Source organism: Ictalurus furcatus, chromosome 20 (genome assembly GCF_023375685.1).
Source record: "Ictalurus furcatus strain D&B chromosome 20, Billie_1.0, whole genome shotgun sequence".
Classification (NCBI taxonomy): Eukaryota; Metazoa; Chordata; class Actinopteri; order Siluriformes; family Ictaluridae; genus Ictalurus; species Ictalurus furcatus.
This window is the reverse complement of record NC_071274.1, coordinates 19,597,328-19,619,232: the sequence shown is the minus strand read 5'-3', so window position 1 is coordinate 19,619,232 and position 21,905 is coordinate 19,597,328. Positions and strand designations below refer to the sequence as shown.

At 41.3% G+C, this 21,905-nt stretch overlaps 1 protein-coding gene across 1 annotated transcript; it reads right to left on the bottom strand.

The window, feature by feature from the left end:
• Window positions 1-552: 552 nt before the first annotated feature.
• Window positions 553-14,121, bottom strand: LOC128624040 (voltage-dependent calcium channel beta subunit-associated regulatory protein). Its single transcript, XM_053651319.1, has 9 exons — window positions 13,833-14,121; window positions 8,639-8,784; window positions 6,513-6,574; window positions 6,103-6,268; window positions 5,100-5,271; window positions 4,581-4,733; window positions 3,821-4,073; window positions 2,588-2,807; window positions 553-2,188 (listed from the first exon to the last, which is right to left on the bottom strand). The coding sequence occupies exons 1-9, from the start codon at window positions 13,926-13,928 to the stop codon at window positions 553-555; spliced, it is 2,904 nt and encodes a 967-aa protein (XP_053507294.1). The 5' UTR covers window positions 13,929-14,121.
• Window positions 14,122-21,905: the final 7,784 nt, after the last annotated feature.

Here is a 21,905-nt window from a genome sequence, read left to right as displayed (position 1 = left end):
GATTATGAATCAGCATTATATGAAAGCTGTGATTGAAAATAATGGAGTGCTAGGTTTGGGCTTCCTCTGGAAGAAGTAACTCTGCCTAATTATTTTTATTCTATTTAATTTTTTGAGAGCAAAAAACTTTTATCATAATTTGTAATTAACAAAAATGCAGTTGACGCTTGTGTTTATTACTCTGAATTGTCCTGTAATTGTAATTGTTTCCCAAAGCACCCTAGTTTATCTAGTTTTCATAGTGCAATTTGCAAGTGGTGTTAACATACATGACCTATACATGGGGGGAAAAATACTCATCTTTTTAATATCATTGTCTGCATATGGATTTTTACTACGTTTTAAGACATTTCCCTAGTTTGAGACTGCAGCAAACCCGCTTAACACTGCAATAATAAGGAAAGGACATGCATTATTTATCTGAAAATGGTTGAGGTTGTGGTAGTGTGTAATTGGGTTGCCGTAACATCACAAGTTCATGTTATTCTCTCCTGTACTCTGAGGTGTCCTCCTGATTTCGCCAGCCATTGAATGCTGCTGTTCATCATGCTCTTAGTCCTGGCTGCGGTCTGGGGAGGTGCGGGTCACACTCACCATGCATTCCTGACTGCCTTGAGTCCTCCTCAGGCTGGTGTATAGTCGTTCATCTATATTGCTCACCAGTTTATCTGATGGACTGGGTGCCAGTACACTATGCATGTAGCCTTTGTCCATAGGGTCCTTATCCATGTTATATCTGTTCTCTGGAATGTGAATGCCTGTGTTCCATTGGCTGTTACTTGTCTTTACAGAATTGGGGTCCATAACCGACCATCTATGTGTCTCTGTGGGATGCCCAGCACTCCCACAATCCTTCAGTATCCCAGAGTCCACCATGGTGCTGTCTATTGAGGGGGTGGAAAACAGCAAGGTGGGACAATCCTCCTGTAACTTTACCACAGGACTACTGTTGTTACTGCTGTTATTGGAGTTATCTTCAGGAGCTGGACCAGAGCCCTGTGTTTTGGGTGATTCAGTGCCTTCACTGGCTGCTCCCTCACTGGCCTCCTCATCTGCAGCACTAGCAATGCGTGGTAGGGTGCTGTGGTACCGTGTGTCCAATGGGTAGTTGGCGCTGTCTCCTCTCCGCAGTGCGTAACTGCGCTGTCTCTCCAGGGATGGTGAGTAGCGAGCAGCTCCGGGATCACTGTACTGCTTGGTGCGTTGCCACTGCTTGCGCAGGTGGATCCGTGAGCGATGTCTGTGCCGTAGAGAAGGTGAACCCTGCTGGTCGAACTGTGGATCATGACGCAAGAATTCATTAAACAGGGCCTCGGTCTTCTCATCGATGCTGTAGTCTCTGCGACGAAAGCGCGGCCTGGGTTTGGTTTCTGCCTGCACTTCTGGTGTGTCTCTGAGTGAGACGCTCGGTTCCCCCTGGGATATGGTACTGGGACACTCTGGCTCTGTGCTAATGCTGGTTTCTGAAGCTTCATCCTCCAGCTCCTCCTTGAACAGTCGAGTCTCAAAACTCTCACACACCGTCCCCTTGCGGCCAGCATTTGTAAAGAACCGGCGCCGTTCTGATGCTGTCTTACCAGACGTGCTTCCAAAAAGTCGTAGTTCCTCTGGTGCTTTGCATGGAGCTTCAATGGAAGCATAGCCGCTGTCCATTTGCAGAAGCTTCCTGCTTCCAGCCTCACTGTCACTGCCTCTCTCTGAATCCACACTCTCCCTGCCATTCCTTCTGCCGCTAACCTCTCTGACCACATCATCATACGGAAGCTCACCATCCCCATCAATCTCATCATCTATGTCTTGCGATTGGTAACTGGGTATACCTGTTCTGGAGGCACCAAGGCCCCCTAATGAACAGACACTGTCAGCATCACTGCGTGTGGAGTCTCTGTCATTGCTGCTCAGGTCAGAGGAAGCATACTGTTCCAGTGATGCTCGTAGGCTCCAGATGTCCCGGTACATGTTGGGCTGCTCCAGGCTTTCCTGTCTGTTGACTAAACCAAATTCAGACGCTCCTTCAGCGCTAGTTCCTTCTCCTCCTACTGCTCCTAGTATAATCCCTCCATTAGCTCCATTCTCCTCTACTTCTTCCTCCGCTTGAGACCCGATGGATTCTGGTAACTTGTGGGCTGTTTGAGTCCTGTTGTCTTCAGCCCTTAGATTTACTTCCAAAACAGCCTTTACTTCTAACCTACAGGGAACCAAAGTCAAAGAAAATAAGACCTGAGTCATAACAGTCTTTGGTCACACAACATTTATGGTTGGGCAGTCAGCCCCAGCAGGCTTTTGGGCTCTTTATCATTGTGTGTAACATTTCACTCGATTGGAATTGCATCCAAAAGCACTTGTAGGAAAAACACAACTTTTTTTTTGATTGAGTTCACATAAGGACAGACAAAACATTTCATTTCCACATTTTATATTTCTGTCTGCAACATATAGTGAGAATATGTTTACATATTGCAGAACAAATTCTTTTTGTAGTTCCATGACTGTCCACACAAGGTAAAGGATGCAGATAGACCTGAGGCACCTGAAGAAAGCAAGTGCCTCACAATGTGGACACACTGAGTAGATGAAAGTACCGTACCTCCTGAGTGGGCCTGTTGGGGGTGGACAGCCTGTAGTCGACGACTCCAAAGAGCCAGCAGAGAGTCGTCTTGGGGGGTCAGCTTGTGGCTGAGAGGGTTTGACACGCAACAAAAAATCACTTCCTCCACCTGCTCCCGGCTGCTGGAAGTCCTCCCCCCCCTGTTCCAGAGTCTCACTTGCTGCTCTCTGTCTTTGAAATGCTCGCCTCCGCGGAGAACCTGAGAGAGGGGAAGAGCACAAAAGAATGGAAGGGAGGAAAGGAAAGCTTTAAAAGGTGTATTCGGTAAGATTAATCCATTTATCCACTCCCAGGATCTGGGAGACAGGAGACCCATCCAAACACAAACAAGCATTCTGGACTGGAAGTCAGTTTTCCAAATGGGTTTTCTCAGCCACATGATGATACTCTTTCTGTCCTGACAGAAAGAAAGTATGCACACAATGAACCAAAAGACCGAAAGGTCATTAAGTTCAGACTGTGTGGTCAAGCTATGCTCCTGTGCTCCAGTAATAACAGTGTGTAATTTTATCTAGGCCTCATTAAGAGGAAATGAACATGCCACACTTGCTGACCTTGCACATAAGGTGAAGGATAACACAATTTATATGACGTTAATTTAGCAGGCAGAATCTCTTCATCTTCCCCTGTTCTGTCTGCAGCCACTTTTAATCTCACAGTCAGCTTTCACTCAGCTACTCTAACGACACACTTATTGATTCAGGATTGATTGGCCTCCAACGGCCCGTTCGTTAATCCCTACGTGGCGGTTAAAGCTTCCTTTCCTGTAGCTGTCATGTGTTTCTCAAGAGCAACATGACCTACACAAATCAGCAAGGAACCCCAGACTGTCAACATTTTAGGTCTTCCCACTTCCCAGCACAACTCCAAAATGAATGAAGTGTTCTGGTTGCTGACTAGTTGCTGGGTTCAGATGGATCTTTAGCCATTCATTCATTCCTACCTGATTCCTAGAGCACCATGCCTTGCATGGTCGAAATATTTACTTTCTTTATGCCTCTATCATTTACGATTGGCTTATTTAGTGAAATAAACAGCGAATAAATGTGCTCTATAGTGGTACTCCAGGCACAGATAGAAAGACTGAAAGAGTGGCAGGAAATAGATCAGAACAATCTCTTTTCAAACCAAACAGAATCTGGATTTGATTTCCATCCATAAATGCTTCTTCTGATATAATGACATGGTAACCATGCTTTGCTCACTCCTCACCTCTCATGTCCAGACTGGCTGCTCTGTTACTGCTGTCTAGCTTCCACTTTTTGATGGTGAAATAGGGGCTGGCTCCCTCCAGACTCGCGTGCCGCCTGAGTCGGGACAGGAAGTGCAGCATGGTGCCCTGCCCTGAAGATGCGCCACCTCCTCCTCCTCCTCCTCCTCCTCCAGATGGTCCACATGCTCCTGCTACTTGGGAGGATTCAGGGTCGCCTTCCATCTTTAATCCAGCACTTCCCATTGCCTCAATCTGAGACAAAGAGTGAGATGCTACACAAGCAGGATCCCAGCCAGCATATTAAAATCAATTTATGACTAAGGACAGGTTTAGCTGCTGCTTTTTTGTGTAGGAACTAACTTTGCTTTCTCGGAAGGTCCACTATTTCTTAGTGAAATATGGTTGATAAGACAGGTCAGCCAATACAGTACAGTATTTATGCTGAGGTATTATGGAGTTGACAGAATGACATGGTACTGTATGATGATTTGAATCCTGAGGCAGTGATTGCTCATGAGTAACGTAATGTCTTCACTGTCAAGCGGTATACTCTGAAAAGGCTCCTGATTTTAATTAGTAGGCAGCTTAAGTGCCACTTTATACCCGCTTCTCAGAACACACTTATACACACTTACAATATTTATACAGTAGTGCTCATTCAGATTTGAAGCAGAATTTATGTTCTACTATTACTACTACAGTACTACTACTTCTGGTAATTTCATTGTTTCTCTGTTTGTGAGTGTATGAGTTACTCACGGTCCTTGATCGAGGTGGTTCAGAGCTTCCTTCAGCAGTGCTGGAAATAAAGCTGGTGTCCAGAATAGAGTTTAGTGTATCTCCAGGCAGTGCACAGCTTGGGCTCTGGCTACTCCAGGGCACTTGAGATTCAGGCAGGGTGCCCTCACCAAGCTATGGACACACGGATCCATACCAAACGTGAGTATTTCATGGTGCATCACATGTAACACAAAGCAGTTTGGTCTTAAATGAAAGACCATTCATTGCTGGAGCGAGACCAGAAAGCCAAGAAAAATCGATTAATTGTGCATTTCAATATACTGTGTATCTATCTCGTGTAGGATTTATATATATATATATATATATATATATATATATATATATATATATATATATATATATATATATATATATATATATATAGATAGATAGATAGAAAGAGTCCATACCACTCAAATAAATGTTATTTCGAACTTCAAAATGGTTTTGGAATGGAGTGTACGATGTGAAGGACCTGAGAGCGAGTCTGTATATTACCTGAAATATGGATAGGGATGGTTTGTGCTGCCGATGTTCTTGCAGGTTGATGCTGTTCTCAGGTGAGTCACACTCCATGATGGTCAGGATGTTCAGTGCTTGAGGCGCAATGTGCAAGTGGGTCAGACGAGCCTTCTTCAAGTGATGGAAATCACCCTCTGTAAGAGTATACCTAAAAGAGAGAACGAGAATGAATGTCCAACAGATGCTGACTGCTTAGGTTTTTTTTTTTTTTCTTTCTCCATACCACTAAGTTCACGCAGAGGCCGCCTGAACCTGAATCTCTTGTTGTAAACCTAGTTCATTGTGTTCGTTCAAAATCAGCAAAATGTCACAACACCTCAAAGTAACTGTAAAGAAAATTGAAAAGAGACTAAAGGCACTATAATGAGCAGGAAGTGAATATGCCAAGTCTGTTGTGAGTCATATCTTAAGCACATATGCAAGTTTCTGATTCCCCGTAACAACCAACAGCATGAGTTTCTATTTATACTTTACTATATTGAAAATCATCAGCCAAGCTTGCTATATGTACATTTTTAAAGAAGATTATGCTGCCTAGATGTTAGTTCATTTCAAACCAAATCTAAATTTAAAACCCATGGCTTTGTTAGAGATGCCAACGTCTACGGTTTAGCCAGAGATTACCGTTTTTATGTCTTTTGACCTCTTGCAGCAGTGATATGGGATCATGCTTTTCTTTTTTCCCAGCAGTCAGACCAAAGATAATTCACTGATGCAGGAAGTCACCCAGACGTTTGCCTTGCTGTTTTATTTCAGAAATAAATAAATAAACGTCCACTGACGTACGCTAGGGTTTTTGTGATTAAAGCTCTGTCTTTTATCTCTGCCTGCTAGGACTTTCCTGTAAGCAAAATTGGCACCTCTGCTATGCTAGACCAGGTTTGTGGAAATGGAACAAACTGATTTTTATGTCGATTTGACCTCAGTTTAGACAGAAAACAGCCCACACCACTCAACCCCACCTATTATATTCCCTGACCTTCGGCCTTTCTCCTGGTTCTTCTTGCTCTGCTCGTAGATGGCCGTCTCGTTGAAGGAGACCCGCCGGCCTGTGTACACAGAGGACTGGAAGCGTTCTGTGTTCTCTTCGCCGTGACAGCTGGAGGTGGAGAGTGTGTCTGTGCTTTCCATCCTAATGGTGATGTCTGTCAAAGAAACATGAAAACGTTTAAATGAACGCATTTATTTCCTATTATGTACGTCAGGTATACTAAATTAAGAATGCTACTCTAGAACCAGCTTTCACTTTCCTATACAATCATATTCATTAGGACAGGAAGAATATAAGCTAGACCACTGCTGGAGCTGATGCGTGCAAAGAACCCAAAATTGAAGCTAAATAACTGAAGGCTTCAGAATTTCTTAAAACATTCTTAATTGGTTAATTACCTTGAGTAGGTTGACTCTCTTCCACATATGTGGTGTTGGTTTTCTCCAAGTCATCGCTGGCCCTAAGCAATTATATAAAAGAAACAAAGTGTAGAAATATGCTTCATGACCAGTGCAAGACTAACATGCATGTGCAGTTGAGTGCAAAAGTTTGCACTCCCCATGTTTTTTTTTTAATGTAAAAGAAAAATCACAAGTATTATTAAGAGGGTCCAAAAGCTTCACAAAGGATCTGAAAGTGGAAGGCTGAAAGGCAGAGGGACTAAACAATATATTTATTTATTAACATTTAGAAAGTGAGGTAGTTTTAAACTATATACAGTGCCCTCCATTAATATTGGCACCCTTGGTAAATATGAGCAAAGAAGGCTGTGAAAATTGCCTTTATTGTTTAATCTTTTGAACTTTTGTTCAAAAAATTTCACAAAAATACTCATGGATATCAAACAATTGAGCTCTGAGTCTTCTACTATAATGCCTGATGATGTTGGAGAATAAATGGCAAGGGAGCTGAGACCATTCCTCCATACAGAATCTCTCCATATCTTTCAAATTTCAAGGTCAGTAAACCATTTTTGTGTTGTTTTGGACCATTGTCCTGCTGGAGGATCCAACCACGGCCCACTTAAAGCTTTCTGGCAGAGGCAGTCAGGTTTTCTTTTAATATCTGTTGATATTTGGTAGAGTCCATGATGCCATGTATCCTAACAAAATGTCCATGTCCTCTGGACGAAAAACATCCCCAAAACAAAATCGCCAAAAAGCTCTATTTTGGTTTCATCTGACCAGAGAACCTGATCCCGTTTGAAGTTCCAGTAGTGTCTGGCAAACTGAGGACGCTCAAGTTTGTTTTTGGATAAGAGTAGAGGCTTTTTTCTTGAAACCCTTCCAAACAGCTTGTGGTGATGTAGGTGACTTCAGATTGTAGTTTTGGAGACTTTCTGACCCCAAGATGCAACTAACAACTGCAGTTCTCCAGCTGTGATCCTTGGAGATGTTTTGTCCACTCGAACCCTCCTCTTCACAGTGTGTTGAGATGATATAGACACGCGTCCAATTCCAGGTTGATTCATAACATTTCCAGTTGACGGGGACTTCTTAATTATTGCCCTGATGGTGGAAATGGGCATTTTCAATGCTTGTGCTATTTTCTTACTTTCAATCTTGTGAAGCTCAACAACCTTTTGCCGCACATCACAGCTATATTCCTCGGTCTTACTCATTGTGACGAATGACTAAGGGAATTTGGCCTATGTGTTACCTCATATTTATACCCTTGTGAAACAGGAAGTCATGGTTGAACAATTTCCTGTTCCTAGTCACCCAGGTGTACTAAAAATGTAAAATATCAATTGGAATATACTTCAAATATATTTGTCTCATATGAATTCACATAATGGTTGCACACCTATATTTAACAAAGATTTATTTATTTTTTTGATAAACCTGTGTTGTTTGCGCAATTGTTTGATATCCATAAGAGCAGAGTATTTTTGTGATTTGTTTTAAACAAAAGGTTAAACAGTAAAGACAATTATTCACAGCCTTCTTTACTCATATTTACCAAGGGTGCACTGTATATAGTTTATACTCTACCAAAAATGCTCTCATAATCCAGTTGATCATAACAACTCTGATGCCTGTTATTTCCGCTTAGCCTGAAATACATGTAACTGTCGATTTACTCTCCCCTTCAGATCTGTCAGGATGGGTTTCCGTTGCTCATAAACGTAGTGTCACATCGGCTTCAGCCATACAAGAGCTAAATCGGATTGCCTCTCCATGCATGCAGAACACTGAAAGCGCACAGGGCTCCTAGTCTGTAATTCAGTTCAGCTCATGACTTCTTTCAGCTGGGCTTTGATTTCTCCATTGCTATGAAAGACAGCTTTGTTTTCGCTGTGTGCATTGGATGGTTATTTCTTGAACATCAATAGAGCCTTATGATGTTAGCATAATAGCACACCTGCTTACGTTGGAAACACGTTCATGCGTAGGTTAAGAGATCTATTTGTGGTGCACTCATGATCATGTTCAGTTATACAATCTGTCTACTTAAAATGTAGGAGAACAAAATCTGTAAATCTCTATGTTGAAATACGTCTCTTAAGATCTGGAGATCTCACCTCGAGTAACGGCGTCCACTCTGACAGCAGCGATGGCAGAAGATGAGGAGAGCAGACAGCAGAACCAACGTTCCTCCAGCGAAAACACACAGCATCACCAACAGCAGCACATAGTTATCTGGCCTGGCCGATGCCACTGGCACATCCTACACACACACAGAGTTTATGTGATGAATTTTAAAATGACAGCTTGGAGGGAATAATAGAGATACAAACACAATGAGGCACAATGAGGATAAAGGTCCCTCTGCCACCTCCAAACACATAGTTTCCCCTGCTGTCCTTGATACCAAAGAACAGAAGATAATACAGTGCCAATCTATCAGTGTGTTTATTCAACTCTCATCCTGTGACAGCACCGGTCTGTGTGTGGAAACACATTCCAGGTATGGTATGTGTGTGGGCTTGTTTTTTATATCTTATTGGAGACCAAATGTCTCTACCAGGTTAACAATAGCTGATGGTTTTGACCCCATGAGGAAACTGCAGCTTTTATTTAAAAAAGCAAAAAAACAACAACAACAAAAAAACAAAACTAAGAGAGCCAAAAGGTTTCCTTTTCATTACTGAGGTTAGGGTTAGGGTTAGATGTAGGTGTATTCATAGCATTAATTGGTACCGTTAATAATGATGGCAATGGAAGACCCGCACAACGGTAGATGTGTGTGTGTGTGTGTGTGTGTGTGTGTGTGTGTGTGTGTGCGTGCGTGTGAGTATGAGAGAGGGAGAGGGAGACGAGGGAAGCAGCTGTGTGGTCTAAAGGTGGTCGCTCACATTTGTTCCTGGCATCAGCAAGATCAAAGGCAGAAAACGAAAACTGGAGAGGGAAGCGTGAATGGAAACCTGCCGCATGGGCAGTGGTGTTTCTGAACTTTTGGTGACCCTAGGCAACAACCCTAGTGGTGTTGATAGGAGTTGAGATCAGGGCTCTGAGGAGGCCACTTGAGATCTTCCACTCCAACCTTGGTAAACCATGTCTACATGGAGCTCGCTGTGTACCCAGGGGCATTGTCATGCTGGAACAGGCTTGGGCGTCTTAGTTTCAGTGAAGTGAAATTGTAATGCTACGGCGGCATTCTATACAATTGTGTGCTTCTGTGAAGGTCAGGTGTCCACATACTTTTGGCCACATAGTGAACCTTTAAAATAATTTAATGTACATAATGGAACTTAAGGACCATTGTTATACCTTGAATTGGCTTTTATATCAAAGTTGTAAAGGTACATCACATGCACGTTCCAGGTCTACATACTTAGAGTATAAATGAGGTACACCTGAGGGATAGTGGCAAGGAAAGATTCATTCGTTCGTTCATTCATTCATTCACCTTCAATAACCGCTTTATCTTGGTCAGGGTTGAGGTGGATCCGGAGTCTGATCTAGAGCCGGATCCCTGTCTGTTTAGGGGATATTCAGGGTTCAGCATACAACAAGGGACCAGTTGCATGAAATGTGACTGTATTCATTCTAATCATCCTAATTAGCAGAGAGAGTATTCAAAATAACTCCCACCCCGGCACTTACTGCTAATGATATCTGGGCGAAAGTGGTCCCAGAGTGTTTAAAGGCAGATATTTGCTAGTGGATAAAAGATTTCCTTTGGCCATTATGGAAAACAAAGACTCATGAAGAGCAAGCATTAGCAATGCTATGAACCTGAGGTTTTAATCAGCAGTGAAATATTTTACTTTTATGAAATCTTTTATTCAAATTTTATTACAAACCCATAGAATGATGTAACTGATTGCTGGCTATAAGCAATTATGTACAACAATCCACTATGAATAGAAATTATAACAGAAATATGGTTGCTTATTGGCCAGTGCATGACTAACCGTATGTAAAATGTGTGTATGCAGTGAGTGCGTCCCTGGGGGATCCCGAGTGGTGCAAAAGAAAAGCGTTCATTCTACTGTTGGGAGATCACGAGTTCGAATCCTGACAATGCTACAGTCATCCATGGCTGGGAGCCAAGGGAGGAAAATTGGTAGTGATCTCTGGGAGAGAGGGATGGTATACTCTTTCTCCTTTATCAATCACAGCGACACTAGACAGTCGAGGGCATCTGTGAGCTAATGTATACCCAAGAGGGCAGATAGGTCCTTCCTCTGTATGTGATACCCTGGCCTGTGATGCGATTGTTGGCTTCACGCGTCTCTTTGAGTAAGCAAGTGTTAACCTTCACCCTCCCTGGTGGACGGGAACTGGCAGCCGACCAAATTTGGAAGAAAAAGGAAAGAAATTAGCATCTTCCATGGTTTTTAAATATAAAATAAAATTCACAAATATCACAACTAAGGATACAAACCTGCCTAAAATATCTGAAAGATGTTATTAAGGCAGTGGGTGGGCATTTAAAAAAATATTTATCACATTTACAACTGATATAATAATTTTGTTTATTTTTCCATTAACATCTAAACATACATTATTTGACTATTTTTATTCCCTTTGATGTCTGTGAAGCCCAACCCAACGCCGTATGTCTGGGGTTTTAAACAGAAATTCTCTCAACAACCCTTTTACTTGTTTTAATTCCAAATTTCAGCTACAAACCCACAGAAAAATCAATGCACTGACTCTCGTATGCCGATAAATCTGTTATCTGCTGTTCACTTCCCATTAGTTACTCCCAAAAAGTGTTTCTGATTTATTTAAATCGACGAAAAAAAGCGCAGTTTATAAACGCAGTCCATTATAAACTAATCCTAGTACAAAGTATGAACATACTGTAATGTAAAATTGTATTTGACCTGGTGACAAATAGATGTATTATAGACTATTATTAGCTTCATTTAAAATATTAAGCTGAGTAATTTAAAAGCCATAATGTAACTACACAGATGCTTTTTTTTTTCAAACACAATGCCATAGCAAGCAAGAAGAGTATGATAAAAACAAGCATATTCATGAATATTTTGCAATCTTGCAGTAATATTTTTGACTTCACTCCCTGGCATGATCAACCACGCACGTTCAAGAAACCAACACTACTGGAGTAGTAAAGAAAACACGGTAGTAGTAAAAACAATCACAGAGAAAATCTGATTAATTACCCCCCCCTTTTTTTTTTACTACGGGAACTATTACTTGGTCAGATTTAACGAGCTTGAAATCCAACACATCTTGCCAGCACTAAAAATGACTGTAACTTTGCATGAGACTGTTGATTAATAAGTTCTGGCTCAAAAGTCTGCACCAGCGGCCCATAATCAAAATGCTAAATAGAGCCTAAATTCAATTCCGCAGCTCATTTGAATGGAAAATGAGGGCAGAGGTGCTTTTAATATTAACTGTGGCATTAGGGGCTTTCATGTGAAGGATGCAGGTCAGTGCTGGTCTTGTCTTTAGCATTAACTGCATCGAAAATCCAACAAATACTGTATTCCCTTTAGAGTCTGCAAAACAAAACATTAAAACTAGTGCTCAGCATGGTAATGAATAAAAAGCAACCGTCCAAAAAAACCCCAAAAAAACCTTACAGTCCATTAAGAAAAATCCACTTCCGTTGTCAGCTGAAGGCATTAACCTTTTTTTGATAAAACTACTAGAAATTTATAGAAAATAGCAGGATACAGAAACATGTGAGCATGCCATTGGCTATATACAGGAGTTTGTGTTCCATATTTAAAAAAACTAAAGAAGTCGGAGGACTTTAAAGAACTGGATACACACTGAATGGATTGAAAAAAGAATTATTAGAAATTAAAAGAATTAAAAGAAAATGATTGAATATAGTCATTGGCCTGTACCAATAAATATTTCCCTACAATATTTAAGGAATAAAACAAAACATTCAGGTGTTTTATTCCTCTTATAGCACAGCAATTATCCAACGCTACATTTTTAAAAATGTATTTACAATTTACGTTTAACATCATGGACCATCTGTGGAACAGGTTAGCTCCTTTATTGCTTGTTATTACCTCTGTTACAAAGCACTGACACTGGAGACTCCTTCCAAACATGCTAAATGAATGTCTCCTCACATAAAGCGTCACCATATTTCCCTGCGTAAGTTATTACAGAAACAATAATGTATTAGAATGAGTGCATGAACATAAAGCTGTCATTTGCTGTAATCGACTCCTTGTGACCAATCAGAATCAAGAATTCAACAGCGCTATGGTATTTAAAAAAAGTAAATAAACAAGGTTGCGTGTTGTTATTATTTAAGCTCTAAAACAATATTACACTTTGTGACATTCAAATTCTTAGTTACAGCAATGATGCCTTAAACTGAAAATGCTAATGGAAATTGACCTAATGGTCTAATGGTTTCCATTATGTTAATGCTTTCCAATACTCATTAATGTAATGCGTAATGGAAACCATTACACCATTAAGTCAGTACTCATTAGGATTTTCAGTAACATCATGACTAATGCACGCAGCACTTCTAAGAGAAATTCAGATGTGAACTTTCGGTGAGCAGACAGAGAGAGAAATTCGTCCAGGCCATTTTGCTGCTCTTTCAGCTACACTGCCTCGGAGTGATGCAGCTCCATACAGCATCGAGGCTTCGAAAGCTGAGAGCAGAGCAGAATACAGATACAAAGAGCTGGTTCCTGTGTAAAAGCAAACTGCTTAACATGGATCTTCTTTTAAGACGGCAAATCCGTTGAGGCTATTGACGTAAGGCAGGGTGAGGAAAGTACCGATTTTGAGATCATGGAACAGCTTGGGTATTGGGAGGTGGTTCTAGAAACAATATAAAGAGTGAATGATTTCACATGGTTATTACAGATCATCCGTGCTCCATTTAGATCCAACTCTGATCTGAACTACATTCCGGAAAATCGGAATATTAAGGCTCTAGTACTGTTTATTAATGTTACATAGTGCTGACACTGGATACTCCTTCCAAAAATGCTCAATGAATGTCTCCTCACATTTTGGAAAGGGCAAACTAAAGAACAATAATGTTGAAAACAAATCTACTTAGTATTGTTCTGATTTTAGCTAAAACATCAAAATGCGTGATTTTTGAACAAAGCAGAAACATGAACGTTATGAATTGTGTTTGATCTTGAAATTTCAGAAGAAAGGTTTAGCTAGATTCAAGTTCCTCAAGGCTTCTTTATAGGGGAGAGGGTTCTACCTAAAACCTATATGGGTTCCTTTTGGCTGCCTTTTTTTTTCTAAGCGTGTAGTTGTTTAGCCTCGGTGTGGTGTGAATGCTGGGATACTCACAGTGGCGTTCTCTGTGAGGGTGGTCAGTAGAGGCAGCTCATCGCTCATGGTCCTGGCGAGAGTGTGCACTTCCTGGACCAGAAGAGACACAAACATGACAGGCAATCAGATAGACAACTACTTTTCATTCAGCAGGCCCACCGAGTGTCTTGCTGACTCGGCTAATCTGCGAGCAGCTGCATTACAGCGAGCTGGCTCGGATGTTCACATCTTCCTCTCCTTTCTCTCAGCTCCCCCAGCTTTGGCTTCACTTCAGGGACACGGATGTGAAAAGGTGCCAAAACATCAGAGATGTGAGTGTGATGCTTTGTGCTCCACACATTTTTCCCTTTGCTTAAACAACACACCAATTGAAAGCCTTCTCCGTGCAGAATAAGTACTGGGTAATGATGATGATAGAACATGAATAGTGATAACAATGAAAAGGGGTATGCAGTGTATAAGAGGAAATTAGATTTCCGAAAAGTGAAGACAAAACATGCCTTGAGGAGATTTGAGTAATCCTTGAGGGTCAGATAACTCCCTTCCCTTCTTATCGTTTATTTTCTCACAAGGCTGAGTGCCATGTTTTAGCACTTTATGTTAGCTATGTGTTTACCCATGTTATTTTTACTGTCTTTATGGACCAAATGTCCCTGCAGTGTCAGAAAAAAACCCCCAATAAAATTCCTACAAGCAGGGAAATTAAATTTTTTTTTCTCCATTAGAACACAGCATTCAAAGTATAAAAGACAACAAAGGCTTACTCTGGTTATTGTGGTTAAGCTTAAAGGAGCTATTTATATTTTTAGAGCCCTCTGCTGCCTGCAAAATGAATTGCAATTAGTTAAAACTAACCATGAGCTGCAGTTATTTTATGGGGGAAAACTACAGAGCTGGGCAGTTGTTGTTTTTTTTGTTTGCTTGTTGTTTTTTTGTTGTTGTTGTTGTTGTTTGTTTTTGGGTTGTTGTTTTTTTTTACAGCTGACGGCTGGGCTTTTTTCAGGGCCATAAAAATGTAATCGGGGATCTGAAATGAAGAAACTAGTCATAGCTCTTGCATGTCAACATTAGGAATTTTTAAGGTGTCTTTGAAATGAGATTTTTACAGGTGTAGAAACACTTCTACACCTATGCAAAAATATTTCAGACTGCACCTTTAAGGTAAAGTTTTTTCAGTTAAATTTCAGTAACTAGTTTATCCTGGTCAGGATCACAGCGGATATCATGGGGACAGTGTGTGAGGGAGGATGGGACAGCAGGAAACCACACACACACATATACACACACACACACTCATACCTAGAGTCACTAATCTACCTATCAGCAGATGGTGGAAGGTGGGAGGAACCCAGAGAACCCAAAGGGAGGACATGCGAAATTCCACACAAACAGTAACCTGAGCTACCTAGTCTGCTACATTATGAAGTCTTCACAGGCAAATCTTAGATTGTTTAAATGTCCAGCATATGCTGAACTGCAAAGTACACTATAAAAGATGTGTATGTGTGGAGTCATTGTTTAAGGACACACTCTCTGGCCTGTGACCCTGACATAAGCGACAGCATCTGTGACAATCCTACATAGCACAGTGCTCACCATGTTATACTGCAGTGCAGACACTAACTACGGCGGTGTACACACACAGTGAAATCATCTGCTGAGTTCATTCTGTGTAGGAGTTCGTTTAATGTGTCTGATTTTGCCACATACTCACACACACACACACACACACACACACACACACACAGAGCAAATGGAAAACAACAAAGCTCTGTACAACAAGAGCACTTCAAAGCCCACCTGTCCTGATTGCCCTCATCCTCATTTTCTCATCTATAGCAAAAACACAAATGCACTCTCTCCCCTCTCCTCTTTCTCTCTCTCTCTCTCTTTCAATCTCCTATTCTCTCCCTTCTCTCTTTCCATCCCTCCCTCTTACCATGGAGATGCTAGGCATGCTGCAGTGCTCTGAGATTTCTAATGATAAGTCTGTTGCTGGTTGGCTGGTTTCAACCATTTCTGCTAAACCAGTCATTGAGAAAATCCTGAAAGGAGAAAAGTAGCCGCGTTTTCTCAGCTGTAAACCTTTAATGGTTTTCTAGAACCTTTTTTTTAGATCTACGTACATTGAAGCTTTTCTGCTTGTGCACACCTTTGTGCTTTGCATCTCAGTCAAGGAGATCTGTCATTCAATAGAAACTATATCATGAAATATTAGGCCATAAACCCTAATTGCCAGAGCCAAAACAATTCAAAAATGTTTGCACATGATTTTTACATCACCAACAAATATGACAGATTAAAAGGGATGTATACAGTATACAAGACAATGGAAAGAAAAATGCACCAGGACAGACTTTCTTCTATCACAGCATATTTCCTACACATCATATTGTTAAGCATGATCTTAAATTGTGTAGGAATCAAACACTACTTATAAGCAGTGAAGCTCTTTTCATCTGTCATTTTTAACACAGGATTTTACAGCCGTCGTTATTCCCTGTACGCACTGTTATAGCCAACTGATTCAGCATTAGGTGCAGCAAAGTATTTCCAAAACATACAGTGGTAACATTGTAATTGTGTGCTTTTTAAGTAGCGTCTTCAAATGTCATCTCAGACATCTTTCTTTCATTCTGACTTTGTTATCAAGAAACGTAATATCACAATCTCCTCTCACACGCGAAGAGCTTTTAAGATAACGGCTGAAAAGAACGAGAGATTAACGTCTTCAGATACACAACTTAACCCACAGATGATACACAACTAAATGATAAACAAATCCCTCGGGCACAGCTTGACTCTTAAACTAAACACACATCTGACTGTTTGGCTGTGGGAACCTTATACGCATGTTACACTTCGGCCATAAAACCACTCCACCTGAATGTACCGCACACATCCAATTCATTTTCAGGCAAGACCATTAACAGGCATTAACATGTCCCCGTCCTGGCCCCCACGCATACAATCTCCATTAAGCCGGGCCGTAATGGCTCCTGAACATGAGCAATGTACGGCAGCTCCGGACTTAGAGTGGCCTGTTTCTGGCCAATGTGTATTCATGAGGAAAGGAAATCTCTACGGTGCAGTAAAGCACCTCCAGGGTCACTTTCCTCTCTCTTATACACAAACACACACATGTACACACTTCCTCGCTAATGCTCAATAAGGCCTGAGCTCATTGTTTTAGGCTCTCCAAAAGCTTGTGTGTATATATGTGTGTGTGTGTGTGTGTGTGTGTGTGTGTGTGTGTGTGTGTGTGTATGGAAGAGAGTCACCAAGGTCAGAGATTCTCAGTTCATCCCTCACAACCAACCATAGAGGTGGTGTGTTAGAAGCAGAGAAGGAGCCTTGAGTAGAACAGGGGTCCAAGCACTAGACAGTTCCCCTGAAATATTTGAGTTAAAGGAATACTCTATTGTTTTTCAACCTAATCTCTATCAACTGCATCTGTAGTGTACATGCAATACCAATAATCTTGACTTGATTCACTGTAAACAACTTGTGTTTAATGTAAAGCTGAGGGCAGCTGGTGAAGTCGTCAATAAACATTGATGCAAAACACATGAACTCAAGTAGTAACTTTTAGAACTCATTCATATATTTTTTTTGTTTGTCAATTCAGCTCGATTTCATATTTTGAGTGACGAGCCTCCTTTTTTTGTGGTTGTGTGATACCATTGTAGTTGCGTGGATCAAATTATTCAACACTGCCACAAAAACCTTTGGGAAAATCGTAAGTCACCAGAAATATTCATTTTATACTTTATTGCTCAAGGGCTTGGAAATGAATAGAACGAAAACACCTTTGGGAAGACTTTTTCCTCATGTCTGTCTCATAATACGTCTAGACGTAACAGTTGTAGTTTTGAACTTTCTTAATATAATAAGTTCATTCATTCATCTTCAGTTTATTCTGGTCAGGGTCATGGTGGATTCTGAGTCTATCCTGGGAACACTGGGCATGAAGCAGGAATACACCCTGAACGGGTGCACCATGCACACACACTCACACATAGGGGAGATTTATTGTAATCGATCCACCAACGTTTGGGAAGTGAGGAAACTGGAGAACCCAGAGGAAACCCGTGCAGACACGGGGAGAACGTGCGTAACTCCTCATAGAAACTAATCCGAGCTCAGGATTAAGCAGGGACCCTGAAGCTGTGAAGTAGCAATGCACCACCATGTCAACAATTTCCTTATATAACTGTATAAATAATAAATACGGATTGATTATAATGCTGGAATATTCCTTTAAGGTAGAGCCTGTTGGAGTTGGAGTGGGGTGGGTGGGGAGCAGCCCAGGATTTCACCCCTGGTTGGGAACTCCTCACATAAATCACACATTCTGAGCAAAACAGCATTCCCATGTACCTTTTATAGATGTTTGTTTGTTGTTTTATTTTAAAATAGAGACATATAGAGTCCTCAGGACTGGAAAAGGAAAATTTCTTAAATCCTAAACTTAGGTCTTACACACACACACACACACACACACATGCACAATAATCTTCACTTGGATGGGTCACATCACGCTCTAGCAGTGAGCTCGGACCAGCAACATGCAGAAATGTTCTTTTTGAAACATACATTGAAATGTCAGTCTGCATCGTCAATCGCGCGCGTGCGTGCGCGTGCGTGCGCGCGTGCTCCGCATTTTGGCTGCGTTAGGGGAGGATGAGGATCCCCATTCCTCACGGAGAGAAGCACTTGTGCGTCCCCAATAACAACGCAGAGGGTGAGAGACGGATTTAGAAAGCCGATATGCGATGATCTGAACCTCGAAACAGCTCCAACCTCTCACCGCCACATTCAGTCCCAGCATCATCCCGCCCCTGTTATTACAGTTTACATTACAGTGCTTGCGTTTTCCCCAACATCAGCACCGATGCAGAAATCACGCCTCGTGTAAGCAAGCGGGCCTCAGCAGCAGCAGCAGCAACAGCAGCATCACTGAAACACAGCTGCATTTGCAAACCACCTTCCAGCATCACACATCTGTCTCGCATCTCGCCACATGCGGGACTTATCCGCTATTTTCGCCGTCCATGCAGCCTATAGTAAACACTTCAAACCGTTTTTACCAGCTTTTAAACACAGCCAGGAAACGGCGAGTGAAATGTCTGACTCCAACACAGTCTGGTCTGAGAGAGAAGGAGGGAATCACTCACCTAGTTGGGATTCATGCGTCTCTTCACTGGGTGCCTTTAATTTTCCTCCTAAAGCTGAGCGTAGTTATGAATGAACCTCGGGTTCGTTAGGACACGCCCACCAGCCGGTTGTGGATGGACACCACGTGACCTGGGGAGGTGGCGCGAACAGCGGGATTCCTCCGCGCCACAGGACATGGGCTGCGTCCCAAACCGCATATCATTGTAGTTTCCTTAAATGTTCTGTTAACATGGGCTTCCTTTTAATGCAAAATCTCTTAAACGTCCAAAGGATGAACCTAATACCTGCTACAAAGGTAGTGCTGCAATAAGGATTAGATTAATCCGCAAATTAATCCGCAAAGTTTCTGATTAATCATTTGGGATTAGCTGTTATTGTCTAGCATGGTGGATTAAGGTCTAAAATAAATAATAATAAAATAACAGCAATATCGTTATTCTAGAGATTCGTGATATTGCTACATTGTTCCGAACAGCTTTTTTTTTAAATTATTACTTAAACAAAACAAACAAAACAAACAAACAAACAAACAAAAACTTAATTCTTTTTTTTCCAGTTCGTCTAATAGACCATTTCAGAAAATTAAACAACCGTAGCTTTGAGATTATTCCTTATCTGAAAAGAACTAAAAAAAAATGCAAATTAAAAAATAGTGTAGTATAAATCTAAAACCAGGTTTAAAAAATGTATAAATGCAATGCTGGTTATTTATTTATTTGTTTGTTTTTGTTGTTGTTGTTGCTGTTTTGGTGGTGCTGGTGGTTTAAAGTTTGCTGCGTCTGGATTAAATAACCTTTGTTAAATAATCTTTGATTTAATCCACGTTAAATATCATTCTTTTTGCTGCTGTTTTTAAAAGATGACTTAAAGGAAAGTACTTTTCTGCAGAGCCAGATTATACTTTAAATGAAAACTTTTATCAGTTGAATGATACAGAAAATGAACAAAGAAAACGAATGACGTAGGCTACTATTTGGAAGTAGCAGGAATTTTTTTTTTCTTTCTGTTCAACCCTTATATAATATTGCTTAAAAACCTACTGCTAGACTGTATGACCTAAAGTTGGGTTGTAACATGATTAAATTATAACTCAATAACGACCCTTAATTTGCTTCAGCTGTGATGTGTTTATATATATATATATATATATATATATATATATATATATATATATATATATATATATATATATATATAAAACACCGAGGGATGTGTTGCAGGCATGGTGGAGACTACGGAGTTAAGACTAAGGACCTGTCACAAAAGCTGAGAGAGGAGATCATTTCATTGCACTAAAAGGGCAATGGGTATAAGAAGATTCCTAGAGACACCAGTGGGAGCACTGTACGGAAGTTCAAAACTTATGGCATGGCAGCAAACCTGCCTGGCCGTGAAATTTCATCAAGTGGCCTTAGCCGTCTCTCCAAGACAATGAAGAAAAATCCCTGTATTTCTGCAAAATACGTACAGGATGACGTGATGAAGGCTGGAACTAATTTTTCAATGCCAACCATAAGAAGATCACTTAACAACCAAGGACTTCATGGCCAGACTCCACGACACACGCCACTCTTGACCAAGAAAAACAAGAATGGTCGACTGGAATATGCCAGAAGGAATTCGGATAGGCCTGCAGAGTTCTGGGACACAGTCATATGGAGTGGCGAAACAAAACTGGAACTGTTTGGCTGTATGGATCAGCAGTTTGTCTGCCACAGGAAAGATGAGGCTTATGACCAAAAGAATACTATCCCCATGGTCAAGCATGGAGGTGGGTGAGTGATGATGTGGGGATGTTTTTCTGCTGCAGGAACTGGCAATCTTGACCGTGTGACCGGCATCATGGATTCACAGAAATATCAAGCCATTTTAAGGAGGAATGTTATGCCTTCTGTAGTGAACTGTGGTGAATCTCAGGCAAGACAATGAACCCAAGCACACTTCCAAGTCAACCAAAGCTTGGTTAAGGAATCAGTCCTGAAATGTCCTGGAGTGGCCTTCTCAGTCTCCAGATTTAAATCCCATACAAAATCTTTGGTGGGATTTAAAGAAAGCAGTTGCAGCACGGAAGCCATCAAACCTCAATGAGCTGGAAGCTTTTGCACAAGAAGAATGGGTGAAGATTCCACGAGACAGCTGTCAGAAGCTTGTCAGCACTTACCGAAATCACTTATTAGACAGTCCGTCTAGGATTTTGCAAAGTTTTTTTGTGATTGTTGCGGCCAAAAATGCTTGGCACATGGCACGTCTTGGCCCAAATCTGGCCCAAATCTGCAGAAAATCTGCAGTAATTTAGAAAAATTGCAAGCTCCTCTGAATATTGTGGAGTTTGCTTGATTTTGCATTAATTTCTGTGATCGCAAAATCGCTAAATCCTGGAGGGACTAATTAGCGGTTTAGAGACAAAAGGATGCTCCACCAAGTACTGAGGTTGGGGTTGAATAATAGTGCACATGGACATTTGTCAAGAGAACAGACAATTTATATTATCAAAATTGTTTGTATGCATCAATAAATATTCTTTAATTGTTTACTGAAACGGGCGTGCGGTGGATTAATAGCTAGCATGTTCCCCTCCAGTTTTGGGGGTTCGATTACCGCCGCTGCCCCGCGTGTGTGGAGTTTGCATGTTCTCCCCGGGTTCCTCCGGGTACTCCGGTTTCCTCCCCCAGTCCAAAGACATGCATGGTAGGCTGATTGGCGTGTCCAAATTGTCTGTAGTGTATGAATGGCTGTATGAATGTGTGTGTGATTGTGCCCTGCGATGGATTGGCACCCCATCCAGGGTTGTTGTCCATTATGTCTAAATTGCCTTGGAGTAACAGACTTCTCATGATTGGCACCCTGTCCACCTTGTGCCCGAAACTTCCTGGGATAGGCTCCAGGTTCCCCGCGACCCTGAAGGATAAGCGG

Coding starts and splice junctions, on each gene's coding strand:
- LOC128624040 (XM_053651319.1), bottom strand. CDS start 13,928: ATGTTTGTGTCTCTTCTGGTCCAGGAAGTGCACACTCTCGCCAGGACC. Junction 6,269..6,512: donor AGAGAGTCAACCTACTCAAG/GTAATTAACCAA, acceptor TTTCTTTGACAG/ACATCACCATTAGGATGGAA. Junction 2,808..3,820: donor AGCCAGTCTGGACATGAGAG/GTGAGGAGTGAG, acceptor CCCCTCTCTCAG/GTTCTCCGCGGAGGCGAGCA.